General features: G+C 50.2%; 1 protein-coding gene across 2 annotated transcripts; it reads left to right on the top strand.

Annotated features, from left to right (window-relative positions):
• Nucleotides 1–491: 491 nt before the first annotated feature.
• LOC113407077 (death-associated protein 1-like) lies at nt 492–19,478 on the top strand. Of its 2 annotated transcripts, XM_026654809.2 has the most exons (5): nt 2,318–2,542; nt 3,405–3,513; nt 4,313–4,455; nt 15,031–15,073; nt 16,303–19,478. In XM_026654809.2, the coding sequence occupies exons 1-5, from the start codon at nt 2,493–2,495 to the stop codon at nt 16,420–16,422; spliced, it is 465 nt and encodes a 154-aa protein (XP_026510594.1). In that variant the 5' UTR covers nt 2,318–2,492; the 3' UTR covers nt 16,423–19,478. The 2 variants fall into 2 exon arrangements, with proteins under 2 accessions (XP_026510595.1, XP_026510594.1); XM_026654810.1 differs by lacking the exons at nt 2,318–2,542; nt 3,405–3,513 and adding an exon at nt 492–525.
• Nucleotides 19,479–20,653: the final 1,175 nt, after the last annotated feature.

Here is a 20,653-nt window from a genome sequence, read left to right as displayed (position 1 = left end):
GCTACAAGTCACAGAGCTGGGCCAGCTGCCCAGGGTTTCAGAGCCCCCAGGGCTACCCCCCCACACACAATGACTTGCTGGGCCGGGGGCCATGCCAGTCCCCACCCCATCCTCCCTGCTCCAGGCTCTGCCAGTACCCCAAGGCGCTGCCCCGCCTGGGCCTTCCTCTGCAGCCCCAGCTTGTGCCCTGAGCCCCAAGGGCAGGACAGGGCAGGGCCCCCCTTGCTCCAGCCCATAAGCCCCCAGCACAGCCCTCCTCCCTGCTGCTAATCATGCTCCAAGCTCGACTCCGCCCCCCTTTAAAGCCTCCTGCGCCAGACGCCCCGCCCCGCCCGGGCTGTTCCAACACCTCCCCCCCGGGGGGTGGAGCTTCCCCCCTTCTCTGGGGTGGGCGCGCCGCCGGTCACGTGGTTTTGTTGTGGCCCCCGCCCCCCAGCTGTGTTTCTGACCAGGTGTCCCCGCTGAGCCCACGTGGGGCCGGTCCCTCGCGGGGAGGAGATGGAGACAAAGGCCGGTCACGCTCCAGTAGGTGGGGGGGCAGCGGTGGCTCCCTGGGGGCTGGTCTGGGGCATGGGGGGCAGTGGTGGATCTATGGGGGGGCTCTGGGTGGTGCAGTAGCTGAGGAAGGTGGGGGCAGTGGTGGATCTATGGGGGCTGGTCTGGGGCATGGGGGCAGTGGTGGAACTATCGGGGGGCTCTGGGTGGTGCAGTAGTTGTGGGGGGTAGCGGTGGCTCTCTGGGGGCTGGTTTGGGGTATGGGGGGCAGGCTCTCGGTGGTTCAGTGACTCTGGGGTGTGTGTGGGGGCGGCTCAGGGGCTACAGTGGCTCCCTAGGGGCTGGTTCTGGGGGGAGTGAGGGGGGTCCAGTGGCTTCCTGGTGGCTGGGTAGCAGGTGGCCCCGGGGGCTGGAAGTTGGAGCTGTGTGTGTGGGTATTTTTGGGGGGATGCTGCTCTTCCACACCTGGCTGTCAAATGGGGGGGTGGAGTTTGCACCTGTGCTCCCCCCATTAAAAAAAGAAACTCTTCCCCACTTCATCAAGCCCCCCCCAGCACTGCCCCAGCCACCCCTTGGCCAGGGCTCTCCTGCCTCTGCCTTGGGCCGTTGCCCGGCCCCGACTCAGCCCCTGGCAGGCCCAGGTCATTCCCTGGGGCAGAGGCTTGTGCATGTGGCTTCCAGGGTCTGTTTGGTGGCAGACTTTGGAGGTGTGTGTGGGGGGGTGCAGTTGTCTTCGTTATGAGGCGTTAATTCACCAAATGTGGCCCCTCCCCTTGGTAGGTAAGAATAACCGAATAACCAGGGCCCTGCCTGGGCGCTACGCAAGGTGTTCCCTGGAGTCTGAAGAGTCCAGCTAATGAATGCTCCTGGGGTTCAAGCATTTGACTGGGCCTCAGGAGATCAATTCCCAGCACTGCCCCAGACTCGCCAAGTGAATGTGGGCAAGTCAGAGAATCCTAGAACCGTAGGGTTAAGAGACCGCCAGGGCCATCTGGTCTGACCCCCTTACTCCCTTTGTGCCTCAGCTCCTCGTCTGTAAAATGGGGACAACGACCTTTCTTTTCCCTGGCCCCATCTCGTCTGTTTGGGGGGTAAGGTCTCTGAGGCAGGCGCCGTCTCTTCCTAGGTATCTGTACGGCACCCCGCACGGGGGCCTCTGCTATCGTATGGGCCTCGTAGGCATCGCTGGAATACAAACAACAGCCTGCCCCGTCACTGTCTGGCTGCTCGCCTGTGACGTGTGTGGTGTTTGTGTAACCCACACGCCTCCTGGCTGTGGGGTTCTGCCCCATCTAGTGGCACCGAGGAGTTAATGAGTCTGCTACAGCCTAAGCGCACAGGCCGTTGGTTTTTAGCTCATGCACTAAGCTCCAGAGGCCCCGGGTTCAATCCCGCCTGCTGACGACCAGGGTCTGTCGGTGTTACGCTGGCCGTCAATAACTCCCTTGGGTGAAGGGTCCCCAGCACTGGGGTTCAGCTCCTCAAACCCTCCTTTATTGAGGTGCTTTTCAAAGCTTCACGAGAGCTTATTTAATCTGTCTCCATTAACCCTCCTAACGAACTGCTGACCTATTCCTGGGTCATTCCTGACCGCGGGGCTGCTGGCGGCTTCCTGGGCTGGGAAGGGAAATGCTCCTTTAGGGGGGCGAAGCCAAACGTATGTGGAATTTGCAGACTTGCAAGGAGAGCGCTGGGCAGCAGTTCTATCAAACCCCCTCTCCCCCCTCTCACAGCAGAAGCAGGACTGTAAAGCAAATTGGCGTTTTCTTTCATTCTAATTTTTTTCAGTTGGGAAAGAGACCAACCTTTGCTGCCCCTGCCATGCTCGGATTACACCGAATCATCGATATCCACTAATCACCTGAGGTGCAAAGGGCAGGAAGCAACAGAAGAACCCTGCTGAGCTGGTGTTAATTTCAGCCTATCTGGCCGTGTTCAGCCTGGAGTTCTGGTAACCGGGGAACTGCAACCGGTTCTCAGTGGTGAGCCCCACGTCCATGTGGCTACAGCCGAACTTTAATCACCTGTCTGGCAGAGCCGTAACTAGGTATTTTTGCACCCGAGGCAAGACTATAAAATTGCGCCCTCCCCCAGGGCCGGCTCTTCGGCGGCGGGTCCCTCAGTCCCTCTCGGAGGGCAGGGCCTGCTGCCGAATTGCCGCCGAAGAATGAATGAAGGGGCGGTGGTAGAGCCTGTGATTTTTGCGGGGTCAACTCATGATTTTTGACAGCTTGGGCTGGTAACGTTGCTTCCAAGATGGTCTTTGGTTCCAGTCCAGTTCCAATCCAGAGAGGGACTCACAGGTTAAGAGAGGCGGGAGGTGCTGGATATCAGCAGTGGCCACTAGGGATCAGCATGTGTCCTGAGAATGCTGGGAGTTCAGGTCTGCAGGGCAGGATCAGGGGTGGCAGGGTTTGTAGACATTTTGGTGGTGCCCAGAACCCACCCCCACCCAAACTCCGCTCCCCCACCCGCCCAAGGCTCTGGGAGGGAGTTTGGGTGCAGGCCCTAGGCTGGGGCAGGGGATTGGGGTGCAGGCTCTGGGCGGGAGTTTGGGGTTGGGAGGGGGTGCAGAGGGAGGAAGTGCGGGTTGCAGGTTCTGGGAGAGAGTTTGGGGATGGGAGGGATGCAGAGGGAGGGGGTGCAGGGGTGAGGGCTATGGGTTGTGGCTGCAGATGAGGGGTTTGGAGTGTGGGAGGGGCTCAGGGCGAGAGTCAGGGTGAGGGCTCTGGGAATGGGAGGTTTGGGGTGTGGGAGGGGCTCAGGGCTGGGGCAGAGGGGTGGGGGATGAGGGCTCTGGCTGGGACTGGGGATGAGGTGTTTGGGGTGCTGGAGGGGCTCAGGGCTTGGGGAGTTGTGGGAGTTTAAATTCTTTTTCCTGTTACTTTATATTTCACTTGTGTCTAGAGGCTCCCGTTGCTAGGCCCTGTGGAAACACATCACTCGTCTCTTCCCCAAAGAGTTCACAATCCGGACAGACAAAGGGTGGGAGAAATAACTAATGTCATCACTTTACAGGTGAGGAAGGGCAATGGCTTGCCCGAGGTCGCCCAGGGAGCCTGTGACAGAGCTGCAAATTAAACCCAGATCTCCTGAGTCCCAGCCCAGAGCCTCAACCCTGAGACCAGCCTTTCTCCCAACCTTTTATTTCTTCACATTCTGGTGGAGAAACTGTCGCAACCTTCTGACGTGGGGAGATGCCATTGGCTGGAGGTCCCCTCCAGAACGAGCAAGGGCCTTGCTCAGGATGCTTAGCAGCGTGTGACTTCGGGTACAACTGTGCCTGGTGTCAGGGTTAAAAAGTGAAGCTTCTGTTTAGCTGGCACTTGGGAAGGTCTGTGCTCCTCTGAGCCCTTCAGGGCGCTGGCCACACGTTTTCAAGAGCTTGTCTACATGGGGACATTGAAGGAAGATTAAGCTAAAGTGAATTAAGCCCACTTTACTTCTGAATGAGTGTCTACACAGGATGCTTTAACTGTAACTTCATGCCTTTCGTTTGTCTTCACTTTCCAGAGAGTCCCCATGTAGACAAACCCCAAGTCTCGGGTCTCCTTTTTGCAGAACCAGACAGTGGGCAACATTTGTGCCGAGGTGGCTTAAAAACCAGTAGGACTTCAAAGCCTAGGCACTGGTGAAAATTTTACCCAATGTTGTTTAACTTAGGAATGAAAAATAATGTACGTAATACAACCAGACCCCGGAACTTCACCAAACTCTTGGTGGGTGCAATAAATACCGAGGAAAAGCAAATGCTCCTCTCTTTGCAAATGCTCTGCGGAAGGAATTGACAGCATCTCTCTCTTCCCCCTTTACCCAGATGTCCCAATGCCCGTCGGTGACTGAAACTGAACCACCTTGCGATGGCCCCTTTCCGGCGAAAGCGGGAGGGAAGCATCCCAGCAGTGGTGAACATTGGAACCAAGAGCGAGACCAGGACCCCAAAGAATGGGAGTGTGGCAGGTAAGAGACCGAGCGGCCTTTTCCTTGGGTCCTTTGGAGCTTCTGCACCTGCGGAGAGGGTCAGCCACTCAATGCAGGGTTCTCTCCTGGATTTTAACACTTTGGGAGCTGGCGAGAGACCACACCAAAGAGAGAAAGGGTCCCTAGGGTCATCCCGGTGAAGTAGCAGTCCCTGTGCCCGGCTCTAGACATTCCTGCTAACTGAAGTACAACTGACACTCATCTGCCATGTCTAGTGTATGGTCCGAGGCGGGGTGCTCAAAGCGTGACATTGCCTGCATGCTGCGCCAGTGCACCTCCAACCTGTGGCTGCCGTCTTTTCCCTTCCTCCACATCCTCTTCCTCACAAAGCTGCGTCGCTCTTCATAAACCCGACGAGTCCCTGCCCACCAAGGCGCACACCTGAAGAGTTTGCCGTTCTAATGCCAGATGGGCAAAGCCAAGGGCCGTGCTGGCAAGGGCGCTATAGAGCAAACGCTGCCTCCTTTGATACCAGTAGGGAGGTGTGGGCCCTGGAGAGTGCAGGGTCCAGCAGGATCAGCGTATCTTACTGCCTCGCTCGGTCCCTGCCGGCTGCACCCCCAGATTGTCTGTAAAGACATCTGTGGGCGGCACTGTGTCTGTCCTGATTCAAATAGGCTTAGAGCCCAGTCGGGCGGGGGTGGGGAAGGAGAAGCACAATTCATTGTTTCCCATGTGCCGGGATTATTTGGATTTCAGGTGTAGCTTCCCCCGAGGGTTAACTTTGTTTTAATCACGCCCTTACCGCATGGGTGCTGATCGGGCCACGCCAAGTCACTGGCAAGTGGGAAGGTGTGAAAACCAGTTTGCACAATTGACAACTTATCAGGCAGCTCCTCCCATCTCGAAGTTAGGTGTTGTGTCTGTTTGCTTTTGGAAATGAGCCTCAGACCCCACATGGTGCGAGAGAGTGTCTGCAGCACTCACTGGAGAATAGCTTTCCGATTTTTATTTAGCTAGTAGAGAAACCTGCATGATTTTGCCTCTTGGAGAAGAAAAACCAGGAGAGGAGGAATAACACTTAATTCTTAACTAGAAACCCCCTCCCTCAACCCCCCAGTGCAAACATCCCTGTGTTTGGATTGGGCCCACACTGCGATAGAGGTGAACGCTAGTGGCGAAATTTTAAAAAGATGACTAATATTGTGCAGGAGGACAGGCTTTTCTTACTGGGTTTGCACCACAGAAACGCTAAACGAGCTGTTGAGCTTGTCACGTGTCCCAGTGGCGCTCTTTCTGCGTGGCCTAGCAGTTACGTGTAGCTTGTGAATATCCCGGTTTTCCCCAGTGTGATGTGCCCCCCCACCTCCCCTAGTTGGCAGCCAAACTTCTGTTTCCTTTTGAAAAAACGATGTCTCAAATAGAGACTGAGCCCTGGCGTGAACTGAAAGCTTCTAGTTCTGCCCTTCCAAGGGAGTTGATCACATTTATTGTCCAGGTGGAAGACATTTTGTCTTGTCCGTTCCCGTTCATATGCCCAACAAAACCCCAGTTCTTTTGCTTTGGGGAGGAAAACCCTCTGACTCTTGTGCTGTTCTGAGCACAGGGACTGGTTGGTTATTTTGGGACCAAAAACTAGTCCTGCTTTGCCTTTGCTGTTTGGCTTCTTGTCTTGCTGTCACGCTCGAGCAGATGTTCATTCTCCAGCAGTTCTGGTGAAAAAGATTGCGGTAAGATATTGGGCATCTCTGAACCTGTCTGCTCTGCTTGGGCACCAAGACTAGATCTTTCCGCCTCCTCCCCAATGCTCAGACCTCCCACAGGTTCATTATCATTAGGGTGGATTGCATCACACAGTAGAGATACCGTCAAAGTAGAAACCATCTTTCTTCCCCCTCACTTGGCTCATGGGTTGGTGGGTGAGGTCTCTGTCTAAGCCCTATGTGAAGCCATAGCTTGTGTCACGTGGGAAACTTGTTAATTTTGTGTATTGTGGCCCTTGTTGTGCCAGGCGCTGTACAAAGACAGAACAAAAGCGCTCACGCTCTGAGTGTAAGACAGATAAACAGGGGGAGTACAAGGGAACAATTAGAGCCCAGGGGTGGCCAACCTGTCACTCTGGAGCCACGTGCAGCTCTTCAGAAGTTAATATGCGGCTCCATGTACAGGCACAGACTCCGGGGCTGGAGCTACAGGCACCAACTTTCCAGTGAGCTGGGGGGTCCTCACTGCTCAACCCCTGGCTCTGCCACAGGCCCTGCCCCCACTCCACCCCTTCCCGCCCCCTCCCCTGAGCCTGCCGTGCCCTCGCTCCTCCCCCCAGAGCCTCCTGCATGCCACGAAACAGCTGATCGGGAGGGAGGGGGAGGTGCTGATCAGCGGGGGGGGGGGGCTGCCGGTGGGTGGGAGGTGCTATGCGCGGGGTTGGGGGAAGCTGATGGGGGCTGCTGACGTATTACTGTGGCTCTTTGGCAGTGTCCATTGGTAAATTCTGGCTCCTTCTCAGGCTCAGGTTGGCCACCCCTGATTAGACCACAATGGTCAGCGTGTTGTTAGAGACAAGCTGCAGGACACGGTGTGCTAAGCCCTAATCCTTTCCCTGCTCTGCTTTCCCAGCACGCCTCCCCTCCAGATCTCCCATTGCTGGGGCACACGCTAGAAAACAAGAGGCGAGGGGACGGCAGGTCACTGGGGGTAGAAGCTGTTCCGTGTAACCTCGTGGAAGCTGCAAAGGGAAGCTGAACTCTTCACCCCGCTGCATGTACATTGTTATTCGAGGTTGCCTGCAGTTGGGGTGGAGGGGGAAGTCAATGAACAAAATAGTAAAACACTTGGGTTTGGGGTGGGTGGGGGAATGTTTCTAGATAACAGACTTCACACACCGATATTTTTTTTTGGTGGGTGGCAGGGTGTGAAGTGTGGGCAGAGCGCCTTCCAGGTAGCTGTCAGCATAGGTGGAGTAGAAATGAACGACAGCAGTTGTTTTTGTTCCTTTTAACCTCTGCGAAAAGCCACAGCTAAAGGGCACCTTTTCCATGCAAATAAGAGAGGTTGTCAGAGCCAGCCGCCGTGGAGCGGGGAGGTGTCAGTTTGTGACAAAGGCTCTCGTTTCCCCATAAAGCATAATAAATTCATACTCTGCAGTGCAGAACCAGCCCTTCTGATTTCATGAATGGCAGAGTCCATGTGAAGATGAGGAGGAGTATGGTACAGTACATCCCCAACTGTGAGGATGGATCGGGGAAACGTGGGAATCCTTCAGGGAGAGGGAGCTGTACTGGAAGCATTGAAAATAGTGCCTGCAACTGACGTTAAAGCTTTGCCAGTGTTAGGCTCCATTGAAGTAGAGCATCTAAAACTAACTTAGAGTTTCTGCATATTGGACAAGAACTGCAGCTGCAGACTTCACAGCAGTGGTGGGCAACCTGCGGCCCATCAGGGTAAGCTGATTGTGGGCTGCGAGACATTTTGCGGACAGTCAATGTCCGCAGGCACAGCCCCTCCGCAGCTCCCAGTGGCCGCGGTTCACTGTTCCCGGCCAATGGGAGCTGCGGGAAGCAATGGCCAGCACGTCCCTGCAGCTCCCAGTGCCTGGGAACAGCGAACAGCGGCCACTGGGAGCTGTGAGGGGCCGTTCCTGTGGACCGTCAACAGCTGCAAAATGTCTCACGGCCTGCAATCAGCTTACCCTGATGGGCCGCAGGTTGCCCACCACTGCTTTACAGGGACTGCATGTGTGAACTTTAGCAGCTGGGAGGAGGGTCAGTTTTTATTAATTGTCTGCAAACTATCCTAATCTGGTAACTTTTTGCCAGCCGTATTCACAGTCTTTTGCCTAAGAAGATAGGCATTGCTATGCTACACTGGATCATACCAACAGTCTGTCTAGCCTGGTATCCTGTCTCTGACAGGCGACTTCACAGAAAGGTGCTAGAAACCTCATTATGGACAATTATGGAATAGTCCACCCATAGGAGAAGTTTCTTCCTGACCCCATCAGTTAATGACTGTCTTATATCCTGAAGCCTGAGGACTGTTTTCTAAACGTGTTTTAAAATAGTAACTAATGTGTCTGTGGATGTTCTCATCCATATACATCTTTCTAACCCTTTGAGTCCTGGATCAAGCTTTTGGCCTCAGGCAGTGAGTGCCATGGGCTAACTATTTTTTTTTCATGCAGATTATTTTTTACCAGTTTTAAATTTGATACATTTCAAATTTACTGACTGGCCCCTTGTGTTTCTCTGGTGCATTCCCCTCTTATTCGTCTCTCTCTGAAATAAACAACCCCAGCCTTTCCACCCTCTCTTCATAGGAAAGGATCTCCGGGATTCTAATTGGTTTTTGTTGACTGTCTCTGAACCCCACGTATTTCTACTGTATTTCCTTGTCTGAGAGCGGGTGTCCAGACCGTAACACAGGAGCCCAGAGGAGGCGATCCTGTTGAATGGCATTATGTAGTATTTTGGTGGGTTTTCCACCCTATCCCATCTGGAACAGCTGGAAGGATACGGCTTTACTTCAGATAATACTGGGCAGAGGGCAGCGTTGGGCTAGAGGGCTTTGGCTGATTGGGATGTAGAATATACAGAAATTGAGAGCACCAAAGGTTACATTCAAGGCAACATGTTTTCAATGAGCTGCATAAAACCGTTGTTTAAGCCCGAATTGCAGAGCTAACATCCCAAGCATAACATGATGCTTTAGAAAATCCAGCTGTTCTTTCTCTGCTCAGGGGGTGCGTCAAAGTCAGCTGACGCCTCCTGAGGAAAACCTTTATTTGTAGAACCCATTTGATCAGCAAGAGCTTTAACGTAAGTCCGATTCCTTCCCTCCATGATCGCCACTATAACCTAACTGACACCTGGGAAGATTCTGCCTTTAGCTGAGGGACGGCACCAGAAGTGGATACGCTCTGAAGCTGCAATGATGCTGGTTTTCTGCAGACTCCGTAGTGGTAAGAGGAACAAGGGGAGACTGAAGTCTCTAAAGTGACCTCGGGACCTGAACGCTCCAGTTAATGGTAGGTCACATGTCTAAATCCCTGAGCCTGCTCTGAAAATCTTGCCCGCTGAATGCAAGCAGAGCGGTCTGTATAGGGACCATTTACTAACATTTCCCACAAGGTGTCAGCATCCCTTAAAGAGAGCTCAATCAGTGTTCCTGTCCCACAACGTGCTGGCTGTTTTACCCAGGCCTTCACCTGATCCCAGGGAAGCTTTCCAGGAGTTAATACCCTTGCATCTCTTCATTATCTAACACAGCAGGAAGGGAGCAGGTCAAAGAGAAGAATGTGCAATAGAAATGTTCATGCTGCCGTACATCCTGCAGCTGTCAGGATCCAAAGCAAGGTCCGTAGCCACACACTGACTGCTTGCCACATGCAAAGAGCAGAGCAACTGCATCAGAGTTTTAAAGCATAAACTAGACCCTGCTTGATGTGTTCTGTCTGTTCCTGGAACCAGACTGGTAACAGGCAGCCTTTTGTTGTACTCCTGAGACACCAGTTCAACGTGTATGTTCTTTATAACTAGGTTGGGAAGTTGTCTACCCTGGCGGTAGCACTTGCTTCCAGAGTTGTTGGGCCTCTTACACGAGTTACTGCACAGCGTGTTCTGAGTTTGTGGCAAGTTTTAAAAGTAGCTGCCTGTCACTGTTTTTTGTGCCCCTCTTTGCTTGTTTTAGCAGGCATTGCATTTGCTTGCTAATGCTCTGTTGAGCATAAAAGACCATCCGGTCGCTTGCATTTGTTACACAGTCTGATAAGCCCGATGGGTTCCCCTAATTAAGACACACTCTACTCAGAACAGCAAACAGTCTGTGTTTGCGAGAGCAAAAGGCAATCCAAGTGTCTGCCTTGTTTCTAATGACGTCTTGTAGCAGCGCGACGTAATTGCTGCTTACAGACCATTGTCTGGTATTGTAATGTTCTCCTAACACGCTGATCGGGGGATCTGAGTTGGTGACTGCCCTGGGAATTCAGATCTTCTGCAGGTAGGCAGGCTGTCCCTGTGTGGCTAGTGGCATGGTCCCGGTTATGTGGCTCTGGATAATGATTTCACTTAGCACGAAGACAGCTCTGCGTTGTAAGAGTGCAGAAAACGCTGAGCCAGGGCTAATGCCGCTTTCATTTCAAAGCGAACTCCGGGCTGCATCAAGCAAAATCCTGGCAGTGGAACAGAAAAGAACAAGGCCCAGCAGCGGCATGTGCTTCCCCTGCAAACGCCTCAACCTGCACCCAGAGGGGGAGAGGGACATTTCGTCTCCATGGTCCTGGAAGGACCTTATCCTGCAAGGTGAATGGTGACCTCAACTCTTGTCAAAGTCCATAGGAATTGAGCGTGCTGGGCACGTAGCAGGATTCGGCCTCTCTATGGCCCAGGGGAGGCCTGTATTCCCCAGAGGTCACATCATAAATGGCCCACTTTGGCCTTCAGATCTCAGCATTTATCTTCAGCCTCTGCTGAGCCTGCCAGTAAAGGGGCCAGCTGTTAGTGCCATTTCTGGTGTGGGCCCCTATCCCAATGGGGGGCTGGACTGAAACCCCTCCCCCACATTCATCCCACAGAGACCATGGATGGGTTGGATTCCAATCTGTGCCTGACCTGAATGCCTGATCTGGTGAAGAGCAAATTGTCACATGGGAATGTTCTAGAAACCCTGCTCCGGTGGTTTTCAACCTCCTTTTCGTTTGCAGACAGCTTGGGAAATCTATTGTCTGCGCAGTGTATATCGTTGAATTCCATCCAGTCTGTTTTCAGTCTGTCTTTCGCGGGACTCTAGACACAGTCTGCGGACAGAGCACACGCTGAAAACCACTGCCCTAATCTGTGCATTTCATCTATATTCTGGCTTCAAATCGCTTCCCCTCACAGGAAGAGAGTGAAATGTTTCCATTTCAGCTGCTGGTCACTGCAGAATTATTGCAGTGGACGGCTTAGGCCATGACCCACATACCAGACACACGTCTGTGGGACTTTACGGGGAAAGAATCCTTTTTATTAGTGATATAAAATGAATTAATGTTGCAAGCGGGGGATCACCACTTCTGCTTGGCAGGCGTACGCCCCCTGCCCTCCAAAACATTGGTGTGAGAGCCAAGGGGTTAGCCAGGAAGCCTGGTGAATTGTTACAGACCTGAGGCATCCTGCTTAATCACATCCTGTTTGTGTATCCACGCCCACACCCATGTGTATTGATCCCTGCCAAACAATTCTTGGATGACTGGAGGGAAATACATGGCGTTGCTGGCGCGCAACAGGTTTAAGACTGTGCGGCAGCTCAGACAATGGCCCTGCTGGAAGAAAGAAACAAAAGCCTCACAGCACCGTTTCTATCCCCCATGCCAGTCCCTGGAGCTGCGGAGGGGACACTGGGGCGTTCCCTGCGCCACATTGATGCAGGAGCCTGGATTGCAAAGCACAGCTCTTTCCCTGCTCTAGGCTAGGAGCGGCTGGGAGCTCTCCAGAGTCAGCATCTTCAGGCCCAGTCCCAGTCCTCGGCGAGAAGGCAGAAGTGGGTCAAATGAAGGCCTCGTTGTATGGGTGAGTTTCAAAGGGCGCATCTCGTCCAGTCCTCTTTGGTCAGAAGAACAATGGCTCTGACACGGGGACTGGTGGAAGTGGCTCTGGTTATGACCAAATGTAAAGGGGCAAATACATCTCATTGCTCAGTCTTCGGGGTGCTCCTTGGCAGGACGGTGCAATGTTCAGCCATGCAGTGCCCTGAATAGGGTGCTGGGCTGAGCAGCTGGGGTTTGAAGGCTGTTTCGGGTCTCATTGTTGGTAGATAGGGAGATCTCTCTCTCTCTATCTGCAGTATGCTTTAAAACAACCTCCAGTCTGATGCTGGAGCTGTCTGTCTGTCTCAGCTTGCTCAGGCATCGCAGCCACATGGCGCTCTCATGTTCATAGGGTTACCTTGGAGCCATGTCAGAGGCATCCGGCACCGAAGACATGGTGATAAATTATAAAATATCTTGTTATTTGCCAGCCCTCTTGCAACCCCTTCTAAAGAGCGTGTGAAATCGGGCCCTTGTGCAGCACTGCTCCGTGCGACCAGATAACCTGCTGCCTGTGGTTAGGTTTGGGGGTGTTGAGCTTATCTGTTCTTGACACCTGAGACATCTCTGGGAACGTTCAGCTACGCTGAAGAAAGTGGGCTGTCGCTGAGTTGTCTTAACCTCTTCAAAGGAGCCCTGCACGGCTCCTGGCAGAAGCTGCATAGCCCGCTCTTGCTGTTAGCTGTGTTTAGTCATTCTGAGAGAGGCTGTTTTTTAACTTCTGTCTTCTCCCTTGCAGCCTGGACACCACTGTAGAGATTGCTTCTGCCCGACTGAACGCTGCATGCGGGTCCTTGGGAGCCTTCACAAACTCTTCCCACAAAACCACCAACTCTTCCATGCCAGGCTCTGCTGGCAGGACTTAGATAATGTTTAAACGTGTGTAATGGCAGCGGCCAGGGTCTGTCTGCGTTGGGATCAGGGCCCGCCTGCGCTGGGCAGTTTGCAAACATATATAGGGTGGAGAGTAAGGACTAACCAGATTTTAAAGTGGTTGGTGGGGTGCGGGGGGGAGTGAGGTGTGGGAATCTCAAAGTTGCATAGACCAGCTGTGCTCGTTAAATCAGAGTGAGTGATGGCTGTACAGACCAGTCATCATGTACATAGGTTACCTTGCTCCAGGTAGAAGCAGAAAGAGGAGTGTTTTCCCCTGCCTTGTAACTGGGGTGGGTGATGCTTCGGTGAATTGAAATTGAAGGTTGTCTGGGGTTAATGTCGGTTTGCAAGTCTCTCTAACTCCTCCTCCTCCTCTCTGGAACTCTGCTGTGAGGACCCGAGGGTCTGAGATCCCTCCTGCTGACGTATGGAGGGGCTGTGGGGCCTACTCATATGGTTGGGCGCTAATCATTTTGGGCATGTCTGAAAACTTTACCCAAATTCCAAGTGACTTAAAAGCGTAATTTCCCTTGATTTCGGCCAAGATTTTCAAAAGTGACTTGGGTAGTTGTAGTTTTTCAGTGCCAGGCATGAGACACCTTAAAGGGGCCTGACTTTCAGAAGGTGGGCGTCTTTCTCAAAAAACGGTCCCTTGACCTGCTTTCCAATGGGGCACCCAAAATCTCTAGTCACGTCTGAAAACGGTCGAGGCTTCGTCCGTACGCTAGGCAGGTGCCAAAGTTGCTTTTGAAAATGGGCCTTAGGCTCATTGCGCGTGGGTGTCTTAGGCACTCATGGAAACGTTCCCCTTCCTCACGAACTCCCGCCTGTGCTGTATGGGGTGTGGGAATGCTTGCTGCTGAAGTAGAGCAGGGCTGGAAAGGTGCAAAATAGCATTTCTGTAGTTATGGAGCAACCTGCTGCTCCACTATCAAGGCAGGGAGAACAGCTGAGGAACAGGTAATCGATAGCCACAATGTTTTATTCAGTAAAACTTAAAAATTGGTACAGCTTGTGGTTCTGGGTGTCTCCTGGGGTTTTACCCCGGCACTGTTGGGTATGTCAGAGATTCATACAGATCTTCATCCAAGGCTCATTGAAGTCAACAGAGAGACTCCCATTAACTTCAGTGAGCTTTGGATCAGGCAAATGGTGAAACAGGAGGGAACTAGGAGAAAAAACTCAGCAACATGTTTCTTTAACAGTGAAATACCCAAGACTTCAGTTAGTTAACTGATGCCCATCTGACTGCTTTGCACGTGAGGTGGCTTGGGTTTTTCCTCCCTTCTTAAAAATTCAGATCTCCCCCTAACTCTCCCGTTGTCAGAAACAGTAGGCCCAACCTGCGTATAGCACCTGGCACTTTTGCGCCCTGCAAAACTGGGACTTTGTTAACGAACAAAACACAACTAGCAAGAAAATAAATAGCTGTTCAATACCTTGTTTTAGACAATTAAACCAAAAACAAAGCAGCAAGAAGGGAAGTGGTAGTTTCAGTTCCCACAATCTGCAGATTTGCATTGTACTGCACTGGCAACAACACCAAATCCTGCCGAAAGTCGCTCTCTGTTGAGGACTGAAGGCTTCTACTTGCCAAGGCAAGATTTTAAGATTTTGCACCACTTGTTGGCATGGCAGCTGCCTAAATCAGTGTTGGGAGAGACAGCTAGCTGCCCTTCTGTGTCTTAGGTGTTGGTGACCTCTCCACTGTTTGCAGGAGAAATAGACCCTTGACACAAGATCTTGCTGGATGATTAAAGTAAAAAATATCTTCCAGCAATGCTTTATCTGTAACTTAAAATTCTGTGTATGTCTGGTGACTTGAGATTTTAATACACTGTTGCCAGAATCAGGTAAGTTTTAACAAGTTTTTCTGTCTTAACGAGCAAGGGGAAAGCTCCCATGTTTAATAATACCTAGCTCTTACCTCCTTTGTAAAGTATCATTATCCCCATTTTACAGATGGTGTACAGTGTGACGTGACTTGCCCAAGGTCACCTGGGAAGCCAATGGCAGAGCTGGAACTAGAAACCACATCTCCTAAGTCCCAGTCCAGGGCTCTGTCCTATAGGCCACACTGCTCCTCTTTTACATATTTTGTTTTATGGTCACCCATCGTCTCCGCATTGAGCGCACTGTAGTAAATGACTGTTCTCTAATAGCTTATTCTCTTTCAGCTCTCCAAAGCAAACTCTCATTATATCAGGAGCCATAACAAGGGTAAGGCTGTCTGACAGTGTGTCTTGTTGCCTAGCATTAAATGTAGCATTCTATTGCTGTTCATGCCCTTAGCTTTCTCAGTGTGTTTTGTGGGGATCCGTTTCACTCCACGGACCTGTACCTCTTGTAGGAACAACCAGACAGAATTGTGTGTATTTCAGAGCCTCTCTTCTGGTCCCCTGCATGTATTGGCTCAGGAGTTCCTGACCTGGGCTAACTTCCCAGGGGGAGGCAAGGGCCAGTTGCAAGCAGGATTCCTACCATGTTGTCCTTCCCATATTGCTAACTGGAATGATGGTCCTGGCTAGATTGGGCAGGGAGGGGCGTTCCTGGTACACAAAGGGCTCAAAATTGCTGTATTAAATCAATCAAATGTAGCTTTAAGAGGAGACAAACACCTCTGTAGAGCGGCTAATAACAATAAAAACTAGTAGTAATGATAAAAATTCCTCTTGTAGAGTGTTTGTCGCCAGTAGATCTCTAAGCGCTTCCCAGTCACTCATGTATTTATCCTCACAACCCCCCTGGGAGGCAGGGCAGGGTTGTTATTCCCCATTGTACAGCTGGGGGAACCGAGGCACAGAGAGGCTAGGTGGCTTGCCCAAGGTCCCATAGAAAGTCTGTGCAGGGAATTAAACCTGGGCCTCCTACATCCTAATCTAGTGCCCAAACCACTGGACCATCCTTCTGCTAGTGGCCGACAAACATAAGAGCGGCCAGATTGGGTCAGACCAAAGGTCCATCTAGCCCAGTATCCTGTCTTCCGACAGTGGCCAATGCCACGTGCCCCGAGGGAATGAACAGCACAGGGAATCATCAAGTGATCCATCCCCTGTCGCCCATTCCCAGGTTCTGGCAAACAGAGCCTAGGGACACCATCCCTGCCCAGCCTGGCTAATAGCCATTGATGGACCTATCCTCCATGAGGTTATCTAGTTCTTTATTGAACCCTGTTATAGTCTTGGCCTTCACAACATCCAAAGAGTTGTGTGAAAAAATACTTCCTTTGTCTGTTTTAAACCTGCTGCCTATTCATTTTATAACGTCCTCCCCAATTCCCAAAATCCAACACTCCCCACCCGCCATTCGACAAACTGAACCAGGCCTGTGTTAAGAGGTGGGGAGGGGAGGGGAGCTCTTTGCCCACCAGCTGCTGCTGAGTGTGTCACTGCTCTTCCTTGTTTATTTTCCAAGGTCTGTCCGATTTAGCCCCTACTCATTATTTCTAGGGTGACAAAGACTTCCCTCCAGCCGCTGTCCAGGTGGCTCACCAGAAACCGCAGCCCTGCCTGGAGAAGTTTGATGCGATGTTGTGGGGCAATCAGCACATCCACCAGCCCTGCAAGTGAACCGGCAGGAAGCAGCACCTGGGTCTGAAAAGATGAGACTGAGCACGTGAGAGAAGGCTAAAATCAGACCGGGGAGCAAAGCCAAACCTCGTGCTGAGCCACACAGAACAACAGCGTCCTTTGTATTTAGTGAGGCTTGAAACCAATTCACCTTTCCTTTCTCCCTCCTCCCCCAAGGATCAGTCAATGTCTAGAGCTTTTAAAACTCCCTTTAAAATAGAGAGATCTGTGTTTTAAAATATATGTTTGTGGGGGGGATCAGGGAGCCGGCTTTAGTAAACTGGAGTAGTCTGTTCATGTCGGGAGCAATATGGATTGAATTTGGATCCCAGCCCTTAAAATGGTGACAACTTTCTCTTAAGCTCTCAAAGTGACTCGGAGAAGCAGTAGCGGTCGTCATGCGGAATCCAGATGGCTGAATGGATACGTAGCTAGCTGTCCTGCTTTTTATCTGGTGCAGGTGGGGGCAGTGGGGTCTCGTTAATGGGGGACAAGAGGTGCAGTTCTTGGCTGTAGGAGGATGGGGTGGACGTGCTTTGCATCGGACACCCACCAGAGAGGGAGGAAAAGAGGGTTTTCTGTGACTTGCACTATTTGATGTGGCTCTGGTGTAGTGACCATAGACTGAAGGGGACCGGGGAAGGGCCAACGAACTGGTTGGCTACGGAGCAGCCTCAGTGACAGCAAGGCTCCTTTCCAGTCTTCACTGAGTAGTGGGATCACTCGGTGCTTTGAAAGAGAACGTGCCTGTCTGAGTTCGGATTGGTTTTGCCTTTTGGAGGGGGCCCGCTGAACCTTGAGACTGTAATTACATGGTTTCGCCTGGTCCCTTCTAATGTACTGGGAATTTAGCTTCACCCCACTGTTCTTTATGGCAGGGGCTCTGTTTTATGTCTCTTTCTGTGCCTGTATGTGTGGGATTTTTTTTCTACATTTAAAAATATCAAGTCCATTAGCAGAAGAGTTTAGTATTAGTCCAGATTAATTACTGATTGGTTTGGTTTGGTTTTGCCCTGCCCTATGGTTAACGTAGCTTCCAGAGACTGAATTGTGCCTCCACGTTGTTGTTTTGCCATGTGTATTTTGACAGACGTGTGGTCAGAAGCTGGGCTCTAAAAATGCCTGAACTTGTGTCATGTAGCTGGCTCCAGATCCCATCTGTAAAATGCTCGTGTGACGGGTTAGTAGTTTCTAGTTAAACCTGGAATCCCCTCTTCTAAATTCAGGCATCAGGGCCCCTAATTAACTAAGATTACCTTGTCTGCATCATGCATAAAAAATTCTTTCTGGTGATCTTGAGGTTGGTTTGTTTAATTGACTTTTATTAAAAAAGGTTTAAAATTGAAATTCACATGAATCCCCTGTTAAGTAACTTTTCTTCTAAGGCTGTAATTGGAGAAGGTTGTTAATGGACCTCAGCTGCAACATTCTAAATGAAGATCTGAACTTGCCCAAAGATCCAGGGTTTTCATTAAGATTGAGAAGCTTGGGTCAGATCCACCTGTAGCAGGACAGGTTGGTTTTCCGTACCCACACCACAGGAGACACAGATTGTAAACTGCGGCCTCGCAGGAGCTCAGTGGTGAGGCAGACTTGGAGCTCTGATCGATCTGATCCAGAGTACAGTAATTGCAAATTAAGAAATTAGTATATCATTGCTTTCTATGCAGTAGAGTTGCACCTGCTTAACTAGTTGGTAAATTTGGCCTGAGATGCATTAAAAACCCTCTACCTGTAGACTCGTGACCTCAGTGTGGTGGTGGTGGTGTTGCACCCTTTAGATATCTCTTATTGCTATCTGAAATGTGGGTTGACTTTGAAACTGGTTGAATACGTTAGTTCTAGAGAGGAACCATTAGTAACTTGCGTTGCTTGGTGAAAGCCGAAATGAGCCTTATTCTATAGGCGCTGAAGCCTAGGTGTGTGTGTGAGAGCGCGAGAGAGGGGTCTGGTGTCGCCTGAGGTTTTGTTCCCCTGATTCCACGCACCTCAGGATGCTGACTGTGACTCTCACCTGACCTGCTCTGTTTGTTATTGATGGCATAAAGGATATTTTTGTTTGGCCTTGTGTTCATCCCGATTGATACCTGCCCAGGAGCAGGTGGCAGTGGGCTTGTTGACCGGGGATTTAGAAGAGAATGCGTTTAAGTACAAAACAAAACAAAAAAGCTGCTTTTTATTCTTGTATTTGACCAAAGCAAACTCATGCCTCTGAGCTCTGACAGGGAATCCACATGTGCTCTGCAATCGGGAATCCAGCCATTTCTATCGCTGCATTCTTGTGACTTGTTTACAGATCTTTCATTCACTTCTCTCTCCATTGGTACTGCTCCCAATGTACAGTTTTGCTCTGACCATGTCACCCAGTTATTTCAGTGACTTGAGACTGGCTTGCTAACAAGGGATGGAGATCACTCTGTGTTTCAGGAGCAGTCTGTATTTTATAAGACGAATTGGAAGCTGTGGTTGTCCCTGGTAAGTGAAAAGACCTTGCATCATGTTAGCCCAACATGAGGAGTTCACCATTAGTGAAATGGCTCTTTGCAGAGGGGCCAAGTGTGTGCCCTTTGAGAGCCCAAAACTGGGCCAGAGCCTGGTGTCTCATGCCTGTCAAGCATCACTCAGTGTCCCAAAAAATTACAAATACTGCTGCTGTGTCTCTGCCAGCAGATCCTAGGGATTCTCTGGTGATGCGGTCCCTGTGCATCAGAGATCAGAATCCAGCCCAGACTTTGCAAGTGCACAGCATGCTTGCAAAATGCGTCACATGTTCAGTTCCAGATATCGCTACATGTCCCTAGTCAGTTAAGCACCTTAATTCATGGTTAAAATGTTAGTTAGTTGATGGGATGCAAATTACAAAAAAGCAAATTTAAAGAAAAAATATTGAAGCCTAGTTTTGTTCATGGCCCTTTGAGTTTTTTAGGCTGTGTTGGTTAATCATCTTTTTTGCTAAGGTGTGTATGTAACTGAATATTTTATAAGATGTGGTTGGTCTTTTTAAACGTCTTAGGTTATTTTCACTTGTAAAATAATAAAGGCTGTTGGACTGAGAAGCATCTTTCTGCTTGTTTATTGTTTGATCCCATCCATGTCACAGGCCAATTTCATTTTACAACAGCAGTAATTCCTTCTGATTTAACTGTTATGTCGTTACAGGATTGTTGATGTGGTTAAGGGTTAAAAATATCCCAGGATAAAACTGCCATAGTTAAATTATAAGACAATTTTTATAATGGATATCAACCCTCATGCTTCAGATAATAAGCCAACCATGGAGGTTAGGAATAATTTCCCTCTGTGTATAGATTGTGGGATAACTATCCATCATGGGGTGTTTTTGTTTTGTACCTTCCTCTCTGATATCTGGCACTGGCCAAAATCAGAGATAGGAGACTAAAATAGTTAGACAACTAGTCTGATAGTTTCTAGGAATTTAAAACAAAAAAAGTAAAGGAGGTGAATTCCAGCCAGGAGCTATGCTGTCATCATCTCATCATGTGAACAACTTCCACAAAGTTACCAAAAAATAAGACCTTCTCATTAACAATTTTGTTTATCTTTAATAAAAAAAAAAAAATTCAGGAACAGTACAAAATACCTTCTTACATAAGCAGTCATAAAAACGGGCATCAGATTTACACAGTAAGTGAGCAGCATTGAGGCAAATGGGTTATGGGTTAGAATAAGGATAAACACCACTGTTTAAAATACACCAGTAACTTGTTTTACTGTATTTATCACCTATAGGTGAAGGAAAATAAGATTTCCAGATCAGTTCCCAATTAAGGATATTTTACACAGCTTTTTCTATAGAGTAATATTGATGTGAAGCTAGGCTGGGCAAAGGAACATCTCTCTAGAGGACTAGAAGGATTGAACATTAACCTTTATGATCAGTACAAGCTCCACGTCATGGAAAATATACCAGTGGCGGGAAAAAACAAGGTGTGTTTTTCAGTTAACAGTAATGTTACTTTCTGCACCACCGGCAAAAACTCATCTTGACACAGTCTCAGTTTTCAGTTTAAAACACAGTTAAGAACAGGTTAGAAAAAACATCTGTCAGGGCTGGGCTGGGCAGGTAGACTTAAGCCTGCCCCAGTGCAGGGAATGAAGGATCTCCTGAGGTCCTTTCCAGCCTGACATCGCTGTGATTCTATCGGGGCCCTAAAGTTAGACACCTAAGTAAGTGGCCTGTTTTTGTGGGGTTTTTTGAGTAACTAGGTAC

Source organism: Terrapene carolina, unplaced genomic scaffold (genome assembly GCF_002925995.2).
Source record: "Terrapene carolina triunguis isolate 2854851 unplaced genomic scaffold, T_m_triunguis-2.0 Scaffold193, whole genome shotgun sequence".
Classification (NCBI taxonomy): Eukaryota; Metazoa; Chordata; order Testudines; family Emydidae; genus Terrapene; species Terrapene triunguis.
Note: the sequence above shows the minus strand (reverse complement) of the source record. Positions and strands in the feature narration are given on the sequence as shown.

What these genes read in the sequence shown, in the direction of transcription:
- LOC113407077 (XM_026654809.2), top strand. Translation starts at nt 2,493, where the DNA reads ATGTGGCTACAGCCGAACTTTAATCACCTGTCTGGCAGAGCCGTAACT. An exon ending in CTAATGTCATCACTTTACAG is followed by an intron (nt 3,514 to 4,312) that starts GTGAGGAAGGGC and finishes CCCTTTACCCAG; the next exon opens with ATGTCCCAATGCCCGTCGGT. An exon ending in AAAGAATGGGAGTGTGGCAG is followed by an intron (nt 4,456 to 15,030) that starts GTAAGAGACCGA and finishes ATTCTCTTTCAG; the next exon opens with CTCTCCAAAGCAAACTCTCA.